Consider the following 11,979-nt stretch of genomic DNA (forward strand, 5'->3'; position numbering starts at 1 on the left):
CTTGTTGCTTGGGCTGGGAGTTGACGGCCGCGATCTGCGACGGCCAAGACCGTCTCGAGCCCCTGCCGGGGTCCGACCATCTTCTCCAAATCAAGTATTTTAGCTCGTGGCCATACCAACACCACGAGCCAAAAGCATCACGGGCGGACGCTCCCACTTATTCGAGGGGCGGCCCTCCGCAACGTCAACCAGCACCGAGCCACGCCCAATCGGCTTTTTGTTCATTGCATTTTTGACAATCTTGACATGGGCCCCGGTCATTGATCCAGACCTGCCGCGCCGGATCAAGTGAGAGGGCTTGGAGGCTTGTTTCTGCCATGCTTCAACAGCCGCGTCCCAGACAACCAGACGGACAGGCTAGAAGTGGAGATTGCTCATCTCCCCATACTACAGTAATCTACCGTAGATCTGTAATTGGGGACAAAATTCCAGTACGTATTGTTCGCCCGCCGACTTGGGGCATCTCCAGCTCTTATCGACTTGGCACTTGTTTCGGTCGTCGAGACCCGCCACTATACCGGAAAGCTCAGCTATTAGCAGTAGCAATGTCGCCATAACCCCCCAATTCTCCAGGTTATCAGTGGTCAGTGCTGGTCTGGTGATTCCCTAATTGGAATGAGTAGCCTATGTGTGGCTGATTGATTTTTCTTGGCTTCGACTCACCTGTCTGTCTGCCTTTGGCACCTTGGAGAATAAAGGGATTATATGTGGGAAAAAAAAAGAATCAATATACTCTGTATGTGTGTACGTCGGACACGTCGATTTTCGCGAATAAAAAAACCTTGTATAGCTTGCCGTGTTTCTCAGCACGATAAGAGGTCGCGTTGGAGCGGAAAGAAGTGTTTCCATGCACAGCCGCAAGTTTATCTTCTTGGCATTAAATGTCAGACAGGGGCCAAGGAGTTTTTATTCTTTTGGGTTGGAAGATGGGGATCTGCAAAAAGAAAAAAGAACTGTTGAAACTTGTTGTTTCGTAGTGAGCTCGGTTAGTGGAGACGATTGCTTTCCGGGTACCGGACAGCGATGAACAGAATTCCCATTGTAGAACGGCGGGGCTTCTCATACCTGGCAAGAGGGCCCACAATCGTAACCGGCTGTCGGAGTGGGAGGTTAGCGTGTTTTCGGTGAGGTGCAGCGCCTGAACAAGACATCGGACAATTATTGTCAACTCCCTTTTCAGGATAACTTTACTTAGTTACCTTATCTACCCTATTTACCTTATATACTAAGCTTAGTTCTTGATTTCTCGCCTAGGTTGACCTGGTTTTCACTCAACAACACGTAACTAAACGTTACTGCCCAGTTGAAACCTATATCATGCCAGGTCCTGACTCACGTTGCAATGTACCATAATTCGTTTGCGGATTTGCCGACGTTGATACCGCCATTGAGATCTGCTGATGCGGGGAAGAAGTGGTTTGTGTGTGTGTGCGTGTGTGTTTGTGCGCTCCGGGCCCGACTAAACCCGCCCCATTCCTCACGCTCTTGGGCGCTTACTGAGTGGTCTGCTGTTTGCTGTCTCAATGGTCGCAATGAGGGGAAATCGATCGCAGCGGAACCAAGATTCAGTTCTGCCGCCGAGATTTTTACTTGAATGCTCTCCTCACTGACTTTACATCCGCGATAGCAGCGGTCTTTTCCCACCTGTGACTGTCGTCTCTTGTGCCGTTTATATCACAGGAATCCCTTGAGCAAACTTTCAAAAGAAAAAAAAAATGACAGAAAACCCCCACCAAAAGGTAAGGAGCCACTTGTAAACCAGTGCTTACTCCAGCTATAACCTCAATTCCAAAACATTGATCGGATCTACCTTGACCCAGAAACCAGTACTCATCGTAGGGGCAGGCCCGTCGGGCCTTCTCCTCGCCCTCCTGCTATCACAGCGCGGCATCCCTGTGCAGATCCTCGAGGCCGATGCGCACCTCGACGACCAGCCTCGGGCGGCCCACTACGGCTCTGCGGCGCTGCCAGACCTCGACCGCGCGGGCGTCCTGGGCGAAATCAAGAAGCGCGGCATCATCATCACCGACTTTGCCTTCCGCTACCCCGTGCCCGCAGGGTCGCCTGAGGACAAGGACGGGAGCGGGTTCGCGCATATCGCGACGCTGGACACGTCGTGCGTCCAGGACGTCGACGGCTTCGACTACCGCTCGCACTGCCTCGTCCTGCAGGACCTAGACGCCCTGATGCTCGAGATGCTGATCGATCGGCTCGGGGACGACGTGGTCCGCTGGCGCCACCGGGTCGTCGATGTAGGCCAGGACGAGGAGCGCAAGGTGGCCTGGGTCGACGTGCGCACGCCCGAGGGCAGGAAGCGAGTCGAGGGCGACTACGTCGTTGGCTGCGACGGTGCTTCCAGCCAGGTGCGGAGGAGCCTGTTCGGACAGGATTACCCGGGCTTCACGTGGGAGAAGCAGATCGTGGCGACAAACACGTACTATGATTTTACCAAGTTCGGTTGGGGAGATGTCAACATGATTATCCACCCGGAAAACTTTTTTGCAAGTCACCCACCGAGAAGAATCTTTGGGCAACACTGGCTGGGAATATGCTGGTTTCAACTAACAGCCACCGTTTGTGTTGTACAGATGGCTGCCAAAATGGACTCGGATGGACTCTACCGTGTTACATATGGCGAAAAGCCCGGGTTGACGACGGAGCAAATGCGAGCACGCCAAGCGGCTAGGTTTGAAGAGATACTGCCCGGACACCCGAAACCGAGCGAGTACACAGTCGTAAATTTCTCGCCTTATAAAATGCATCGTATGTTGGGAGAAAGCGTGCTAGCAGTATTCTCGGTCTCGCTCATTCACTGCAACCGCTGACAAGATCTTTTTTTTTTTTTCTTTCTTTTTTTTCGCCACCACCGATAGAACGCTGCGCCCCATCATTTCGCGTCGGTCGCATCCTCTTAGCCGCCGATGCGGCTCACCTCTGTAATCCATGGGGAGGCCTGGGCATCACCGGTGGCTTTGTCGACGTGGGCGGTTTGGCCGACTGTTTCATAGGCATAAACGAGGGACTTGCCGACGAGTCGATCCTCGACCTGTACAGCGAGAAGCGACTGGAGAAGTGGAAGACGGTCACTGACCCGATATCCCAAGGCAACTTTCGCCGCATCGGGCACACGGAGGACCCGTCCTCGCTGGGGCAGACGGACGAGTTCATGCAGCTGTTGAAGAAGGCGGAGCTGGATCCTCAGCTCGCCAAACCTCTTGCCATGGGAAGCTTGGCTCTGAGATACGACTTTACACAGCATTACAGGCAAAAAGATTCCGGCACAAGTACGAGTTGATTGATGACTGAGTATAGTATGGGGACTGTGGTAGCATCAGACTAAACGGGAAGTCTTTCTCTCTCTCTCTCTCTCTCTCTCTCTCTCTCTCTCTCTCTGTCTCAAAAGGGAGAGTTTGGTTATGATTACATGGGCCAAATCCGCTTCTGTTGTTTGCTCAATCATTGCGCATCATGGGAATTTTTTCTTAAAACAAGACAAGCAACTATATACAATGTTAGAACCTCGATTGGGGTCCCATGGTTCGTCGGAATAATTACCAGGGTCTAACATGCCCCCTCCCACTGCTATGATGCACCTTTGGTCACGACTCGGACTCGAAACTTGAACCAAAAGCAGCTACACCTCTGGCCTCCAGTGAATCGACCACCTGCTCTGTGACGCGGCGGTTGCTGATGACGACCACGGCCTCGCACTGGCCCATGGCCTTCCTGACGGGCACGAGCCTCATGCCGGGGCCGGCGACGTCCTCCTTTGCGCTGTCGATCCAGGCCTTCCAGGCCAAGCCGACCAGGTCGGGCCTGCCCAGCCTCCGCGTGTCCCAGATGACGGCGTCGGGGTCGACGCGCAGCACGGTCTCGACGACGCCCTCGCCGAACGTCTCGAGCGGGCCACTGGCCGCCCAGATGACGCGGGTCAGGTGGTCGGGCCGCTCGGCGAAGAGGGCCAGGCACTGGATGATGCCGCAGCCCGTGGCCACGACGATCAGCGGCTCGAACATGGCCGCCACGCGCGACACCCCGAACCGCGGCACCCCGACCGTGTACAGCTGCGTCGGCGCCGCCGCCACCATGCGCCGCGACCACTCGCCCGCCGCCGACGCCGTCACCACCGCGAACCCCGGCTCGCCCGCGTGCGACAGCCGCGGCGGCGACAGCTGCTGCAGCTGGTGCTGGTGGTACCGCCGCAGCACCGACCGGTCCCGCGCCGCCGCCTGCAGCGCCTCCACCGTCGGCTCCGTCGGTGGCCCGTCGGCCTTGCCGCCGCCGCCGCCGCCGCCGCTCTCGAAGATGCTGCTGCTGCTCACGGGCGTCGGTAGCCGCGCCGCCGCGTATGCCGAGTAGTTGTTGGCGTTGCCGGCCGTCGTGTTGGACCGGCTCAGCATCGTCGGCATGATCTCGATCGGGGGTGGGTCCGCCGGCCTTTTCGGGTTCGGCAGCACGGCAAACGTATAAGTCTTCTTGAGCGGCGCGTCCGACATGCAGATGTGCTGCCCGAACTCGAGGTCCTGGTAGTCAAAGTTAAACTTGACGCAGTTGTCGGATAGGTACTCGACGTGCACCTGGCGCTTTCTCATATTGGCCCAGGGGTATGCGACGAGCAAGGTGGTGACTAGGAGGAGCCAGAAGGAAGGGTTGGCCGCCAGCGCGCCGCCGTACGACTGGTCGGTCCTCCTGTCGTCATGCGCCACCAGCAGCGTCTGGATCCAGATGAGCAGGATTATCGTCCAGCCGAGGAAGCGGTGGATGAGCTGGGACCAGTCCTGGGTGGCCCGGCGGAGTCTGGGGGTCGAGAAGATGAGGATGGTGAACAAGATGATGAACAGCGTGTAGGTGACAAAGTAGACGTGGCTTCGCGCCGGAGTGAGGCCCAGAAACATGTCTCGCTTCCTGTACTCGACGGTCAGGATCGCGAGGTACGAAGTGTACCACAGAGCCGCAGCAACTCCACAGCTGCTGTCTACATCAGCAGCGATAGTCAGTCAGTCATTCATTCATTCAGTATGCAGAGAGGTATGCAGAGGTGACCGGTGTGGTGGTGGCTGAAAAAACTTACGAACGCCTCCCGCAGAATAATACTTGGCAAACATATAACGAACGCGGAATGGTATCCTCTGTGGCCGGTCACCAAAGATGTGGAATGGGGCGTTGACGACGTGGTCATTGCGGACAATGTGGAGAAACAATATGTTGATGGAGAAGCCAGTCATGGCGGCCTCGTACGTCAGCCGATAGGAGCCGGTGAAGGTCAACGCCAACGCCACCACCAGCACCAGCACGTTGGCACCGAGGATTGCCGCAAAGATCCACTGGCAGGCCGAGCCAAACCTGCAGGAGCGGGACCGTGTCGGCTCCATCTCCTTTTCCGGCGTCAGTTCTACATCGTCTATATCCAGAGGGAGCGTGGACTCTGAGACGTCCGATTTTCGAGGCGACAGAGGCTCGTCTTCGGATGTCCTGGAGACATCGGTCCCGCCGCGAATAGTCCTCCTTCCGTCTTCCAGCGACCTCAGGATGCCCACGACCTCGTCCTCGCTGTAACCCCGATACGCTACCCGTGGCGGTTTTGCAGGGGACAACGTCCTGGGTATGCTGGGAGGTGGAGGGCCCTCGTAAAAGGAGCTGGTTTCGGAAGGGTTCTGAGGGATGGCCGTCGTCGGCCGCGTGCCCGTCTGTCCGTTTCGTCGGCCGGGATAAGGGGGTCTGGGTGGCGGTAGCATGCTCATTTCCACAAGCAAGACCGTGGATGGTTTGAAAGTGATGCGCAGGAAGATAATTCTTTCACGAAACGAAGACAAGATAGTCAGTACAGGAGCATTGAATTAAACAGAAAAAAAGTGAAAGCGACTAACTACATCGTCCCAGCCACAGGGTACGGTAGAGACACTGTGGTGCGAGGCGGACAGCGCTAACCAAAGCTGTTCGCTTCAGATTGAACAAGGCGGGGAGGCCAAGAGTGAAATATAAGACAAAGACAAACAAAGAAAGAAAAAAAAAAAGAAATCTTCTCCAATCTGCTCATTCCCCGGTCCGCAAACCCCGAGAATATCATGGATTAGTTTCCCGAAACGGCAAAAGCACAGAAAAACACAGAAACACGCCTCCAAATAAAAAACAAAAGGGCATCTTCTCGCTGATGATCGAGTTTCAAGATCTGGACAGAGACTTTGGACGGTGTGCCTGACCCGGCGATCCATCCAGTTTAACATTTGCAGCGCAGACAAGAGCCGTTGCAAATGCTAGCACACGGACCGGACATGATTTGGGACGCGAGGTTTGAAGCTGGGCGAGAATCGGATCGACGCACGACTAGTAAATCAGATCAATGGGGGTCGGGGGGGGGGGACTGAGATTTCCTCTCCTGGTAATTAAATGGTCCCTCTCAACGACCCCAGAACAAGTGCAGATGAGATGGAAGAAGGTTTTGACATGAAGCAGCTCTTGATGAAAGAGAACAAGAAGAATGACAATGACAAGTAGAAGACTCTTGTCTTTTTCTTCTGGAGCGCTCCGCCTGCGGCTTGTTTGCCGCATGGTCTGGTTCTGTCAGCTCAGCTCGCTATATGCTTGTTTCCGAGCCCGCAAAGGAGGGGGGACACATGGATATCGGTTGGGAAATGGTTGTTGGCAGATGACTTGTTGGTGTTGTCGTTGTTGTTGTTGTTGTTGTTGTTGGACGGAGACTTGGGAGGCTTAGAGATGAATGGAATAGAAATCTAGGACAAGAACGGACACAGACAGCGATGGGGAGTGCTAGACTACTGCTAGACTAGACTAGACTACACCTAGGCTTAATCTGGCTCACTAGGATAGAACTGGCACCAAAGATTAATATTGACCACCACCGGCGCCTCTTGGCAGGGAGTAAATCTGCTTGTTGAAAGATGACAAAAATCCCTTAACTGAAGTTATCCCAAAGATAGCCGCCCACCAGACAAGATGTAGTTATCGGCCGGTGGCATGCATGGGTGGGTATCCCTGCAGGCACAGGGTATCTACTGTAGGTACAGGGTGGGCCAGACAACCGCGATGGCCGTTCCCCATGGAGTCATTCAGCCAAGTTGCCAAAGATCGCGAGCTCAAATTGGCTTTTTTTTTCCCCCTTGTGAATTCCGTGCCCGTGGGTTCGTCCGCGGACCCGTGAGGCTATATGTCGTCCATGAGGTTTGGTTTGGCTCTACACTAGAGTGGACGAAAAAGGTTCCAAATGCAGAAATCTTCTTGACATGATCAATTCCAGACCCTGAGGCTCTGTTTGCTCGAGTCTCATTAACCTTTTGTTTTTTTGTTTTTTTTTTTCTTTTTGTTTACCGCTTAGCTCACTGACTGACTGACGCTAAGGTCGTGATCATCATGCAAGGACCCCTCGCAGAAACAACGCCAAGGGCAAGCAATGACTTGCATACTGTTTATAGCTAAACATTGAGCTTAAATGCATGTCAAGTCTGCACCTGCAGCTTTGTTCACGCTATACTCTGATAGGCAAGGTTTCTTCCCGATGCACGTCAGAAATATACTATAATCTACAAATCGAGAGTTCTCCAACTTGTCAGACTTGCCTCTATGCCACGACGAAGACACTAACGGTCTGGCAAGTAGCAACTTTCGCAATTTGACGAGGTGATCTGCAAGCAAAAGACCTTGGATGCAAATCTGGGAAGTGAAGGGAAGAAGCGGATTTTTTTATTTTTCTTTTTTTATTTTCTCCCCCTTTCTTTCCGACACTTTCTTTCTGTATAAGCTCACATGGAACTTGGCAAGGCTCGAGTATAAATGGAGAACCTCGGCTTACACCAGTCATTCGCTGCCTCGTGGTGTGCACTCCTCGACATCAAGACCTCAAATGTGATGTCAAACTGATGCAAGGCTGGCCAGCTAATGTCAGAGCTGAAAGAAAAAAAAACCTGTGGCAAACAAACAAAAGGAGATGCTGGGGGACGAAGCGCACATGCATAGTGTTCTGATCTGTCGGCCTCGCCAACTACCCGACCACGGGAATGTGGATCGCAAGCTAACTGCTGCCTCCAGCTTTGCCCTTGCTCACTCGGAGTTTTTTTTTTTCTTTTCTTTTTTTCTCTTCCACCTCGATTGTGAAGTCAGGCCCGTAATAACGATCGTGTGGTCTCGATCGCGCTCACTAGCTTTCAAGTTTTGATGTCATTATAAACCTGGCATTTCTTTCCATCCGATCAATTTCCTTGTTATTCATTTTGTTTGCAAACATCGTGCCCAGCCACGACTCAAAATGCACCTTGCAAGCTTGACGTCTCTTGTGTCTGCCTGGTTCTCAGCTATAGCTACTGCAGCAAAACTGAGGGGCAAGTTTACAAAAGCTGTCAGCAGTGTCAGTCTTTGTTTCAGATTTCTTCCTCTACAAGCTCGAAGCGAACCTACAGTTGTCCTCTCTGTCATAACAGATGCATTTGACTGACCATGCCTCGAGTTTCTTCATCTGTCATGTTCTCACTAAAAGCTCGTCTTGTCCCTTCAACCAGGCGTGAACTGGGCATTACTTTTCCTGAAATCCATGTGTCGAATGATAGACCAGGTAGGGGTACATCCTTAAATGTCAGCGTGACTTGAAATGGAGAGATAATCCCCGAAAACTGCAATCAGATCATCTCCGGTTTATCCCTTCACGTACGATTCTCAAGCTCTTTTCCGTTTCAAATAGTTCGTGCTGATGTGGTTATATTTACCCATCGACTTCATTCCAGGAAATTGAGATCAAGGCCAAGCTCATCAATCCAGACGTTTTTTCTCTCGATATTTTCCAAAAGGTCGCATCATGCTGATGGACACAGCTTCGCTGCTCTAGCTACATTGATATGTGGAATTTGTTATCCCACACTGCTAGCAAAACAAAGGTGGACTGTACCCAGGGACACCACGTCGCCGTCCAAAACTTCAATCACAGCATGGTCTACATGCGCAACATTAAACATGACTGTGACCTTCCTGCCTCACCGCAACTTCAAGCCTGACTGGAAGGTTGCCGGTGACCTGTTCTTGTAGTATTTTTGGCTCGTCTTACTATTGATGAACGATGTTCTGGCCCTGCATCTCTTTGCACGCTTCTAGATGAAGCATATGACTCCTCTAGCTCGACCATCCTTGTCGGCTTGAGCCCTCTTTTAGACCAGTCCATCTTCGGCATACCACGAACCTGCCCACAAGTAATTTGGGTTGTTTCGTAAACGATCAGTTTGCACCACTCAGGGGTGATGCCTGCAATGCTCTCAAAGGTGATTTCATCGAGCACCCCAGGGTACACAATTAGTTTATTGATCTTTGACTGGATTTATTCATCTTCTGCATTACCTCATGCTAGTCTGGACAAAGCGGAACCCTAGCTGCACAAGTTTTAGCTGGAGTGTTGATACAGACTTGCTTTTAGGTTCGTTGCATGTGGCAGCAGACGAGGCATAATTGTGATTAGAGAAAAAGGGGTTCCATCCACTCGGAATGTGTTCAGAGCATGATGCAGATTATGATACTAGGTGCAGCGCGGGCTATGCTACAAGCTTTCAAAAGGATAGAACCATCAATATCACCATAATGCGATAATAATAATCAAAAAAGCAAGCAAAAATATTCACAGTGCTGCCAAGAAAGCAGAAACACAATGCATTTCAACCAACTAGGACTCACTTGTATCGCCAAAGACACTTACCCATCACGGTATAAAGCGTCGCTCAGCATCAGCGTTTACCACACTGAAAGCACATGGGTTGTTCATCCAACAGTCTCAAAACCCCTGCTCCGCCCTCCACCTCTCCTCCCACCCAGGATAGAAAGGATGCTCGTCCAGTGTCGCCGCCTCCCAGCCCCTCGGCACAACCCCGCCCTCCACCTGTTCCTCCGCCCACCGGTCCAGCGCAGGCAGCACCAGCTCCCGCACGTGGGCGACAGCCTTGTGCGGGACCACGAGAGCCGGCCTCCCCGCCCTCAGCACCGTGGCCAGCAGCGCCGGCACGAACGGCTCCGTCCTCAGCCGGGACAGCGGCGTGAAGACGGCCTTGAAGTTGAAAGCTACGGCGCCGCTGCACGGCAGCCGCCGCAGCGTCTGCCAGTCGCACCGCAGCTGCACGTCCTCCAACTTGAGGTCCTGCTCGGGCACCGCGCACCTGCTCCAGCCGCCACCACCACCACCTTCTCCTCCATCGTCCTGCTCGCCCGCCTGCGCCGCCGCCACCGCCCCGGGACTCGAAAACAGTGGCGCGCAGTCCTCGAGCGTCCACGAGCACCGCTGGATCGGCTTGTCGGTCGGCAGCCGCGCAAAGTACCGGTCCATGCTGAACGCCATCTTGGCGCGGTAGTCGACCACGGGCCCGTGTATGTCCGCCAGCGAGAGCCCGCGCTTGGCGCCCGCGTCCCACCCGACCGACGAGCATATCAGGGCCGCGCGGAGGTGGTAGAGTCCCGTGTCCTCATTGCGGAGCATGAGGGCGAAATCCTCGGGCACCGTCGCCGCCAAGATCTCCAGCGGGTGTTGGGACGGCGGTGCCGCAGGTGGGGGTGACGACGAGGATGGGACGACGACCGTTCGGGTTCCCAGGAGCTCGTTGACGAGGATCGTCTCATCGCCCTCCTCCTCATCCTCCTCCTCGAGCCGAAAATACTGTGGGTAGCGCTTGCACAGAAATCGGACCACCATCTCCATCAGCTCGCGGCAGGCCAGCTCCGAGCCGGGCTCGTAATACATGATGAGGTCGCGATGCTGGCTCAGGAGTTCCTGGCGAGCCGCCATGGAAGCGTGGTAGTTCTGCTCCAGCTCGATCCAGTAATCCGGCTCCAGTTTCATGAGAGCTTTACGGGTTTGAAGCATTTTTTTTTTTTTTTTTTTTTTTAAAAAAAAAAAAAAAAAAGATTAAAAGAGTGTTAGAGAAGCCCGAGATGATCAAAATGTGCAATCCTTTTTCCTTTTGCAAGACCTACACATCGTTTGGTGATACCCCCACCTGAACGGCCGAAAAGGGCGAAACGTAGCCTTGGAAATGTCAAATTCTTTGCCGCATGGCTCGGGATCCCGCACTCCGCTCAACAGCGGGTAGTCCGGAAAGCGGCCGAGGGCTCGGAGATCCTTCAGGGTAAAGCCTGTCGGCGTCAGGAGCCCATCATCTTCGTCGTCGCTGGTCGGTGCTCGGCATGTTGGCAGCGCCTTGGCGGCGAGTAGCTCCGGGCTAAGTTCGACGGCCGAAAACGAACCTTTCTCGTATTGGGTTCGGGTAGGCTGTAATTTGTGGAGAATGTGTCGTCTCGAAGGTGGAAAGACCAGCTTGTTGCTCGGGCTACTATCCTTTGCGTCAAACCTTATTCCAGCGCCAGACTCTGCCTTGCGTCTCCGATATATAATCCAGGCAGCCAATACCAAGATCGCCGGAATAACTAATGTCTCAGTTGGAGAGTCGATGCGCATCGGCGCAAGGAGATCCATCCTAACAAGTCCCATGTCTGGATATAGGTACGTAGAGTCGAGGCTCCTACGCAGTCAGTAGTTGTGTATTGACACCATCACAGCTGAGGCACACACACACCACCGGTGCGGAGAAGTCATACATACATATATGCCAGTATCACTTTGATAAGGAGGTTTCGCACATCATCCCGAACCCCGCATGAAACAATATCTTCTGACATCACCTGACATGGTGTCTGTCGATATCTCTACTTTGACATTTGCCAAAGCTGTCCTACCTTGCAAGATATGATGGGTGGGCATACATACCTTATCAAGCTTGCAGGACCCGGGAGCTCTCATTTCTTGAACCAATCATGCACCCCCATATGTCCACTATTCACCCGCTTAGTTCTGCAGGTAATATTCATCGGCTTATCGTCAAACCCCGATGTTATCTTTAGTGCACCAATAGCTGTACAAGGACACAGCCACTTATCCTAGATCTCGAGTAACCTCCCTCTACTGACTATTCCCGAAATTCATTGGAACAAATAAAACTTTTT

The 11,979-nt window shown here is 53.2% G+C and overlaps 3 protein-coding genes across 3 annotated transcripts; 1 reads left to right on the plus strand and 2 right to left on the minus strand.

Moving 5' to 3' along the window:
• Nucleotides 1–1,715: 1,715 nt before the first annotated feature.
• PpBr36_04781 (uncharacterized protein) lies at nt 1,716–3,295 on the plus strand (the record flags this gene model as incomplete). Its single annotated transcript, XM_029891940.1, has 3 exons — nt 1,716–1,739; nt 1,821–2,763; nt 2,874–3,295. The coding sequence occupies 3 exons, from the start codon at nt 1,716–1,718 to the stop codon at nt 3,293–3,295; spliced, it is 1,389 nt and encodes a 462-aa protein (XP_029748972.1).
• A 304-nt stretch (nt 3,296–3,599) lies between these two features.
• On the minus strand, nt 3,600–5,741 carry PpBr36_04782 (uncharacterized protein; the record flags this gene model as incomplete). Its single annotated transcript, XM_029891941.1, has 2 exons — nt 3,600–4,975; nt 5,072–5,741. 2 exons carry the CDS (start codon nt 5,739–5,741, stop codon nt 3,600–3,602), a joined length of 2,046 nt encoding a protein of 681 aa, XP_029748975.1.
• A 4,022-nt stretch (nt 5,742–9,763) lies between these two features.
• On the minus strand, nt 9,764–11,467 carry PpBr36_04783 (uncharacterized protein; the record flags this gene model as incomplete). The annotated part of the gene is made up of 2 exons (XM_029891942.1): nt 9,764–10,824; nt 10,954–11,467. 2 exons carry the CDS (start codon nt 11,465–11,467, stop codon nt 9,764–9,766), a joined length of 1,575 nt encoding a protein of 524 aa, XP_029748974.1.
• Nucleotides 11,468–11,979: the final 512 nt, after the last annotated feature.

This window comes from Pyricularia pennisetigena, chromosome 6 (genome assembly GCF_004337985.1).
Source record: "Pyricularia pennisetigena strain Br36 chromosome 6, whole genome shotgun sequence".
NCBI classification, from domain to species: domain Eukaryota; kingdom Fungi; phylum Ascomycota; class Sordariomycetes; order Magnaporthales; family Pyriculariaceae; genus Pyricularia; species Pyricularia pennisetigena.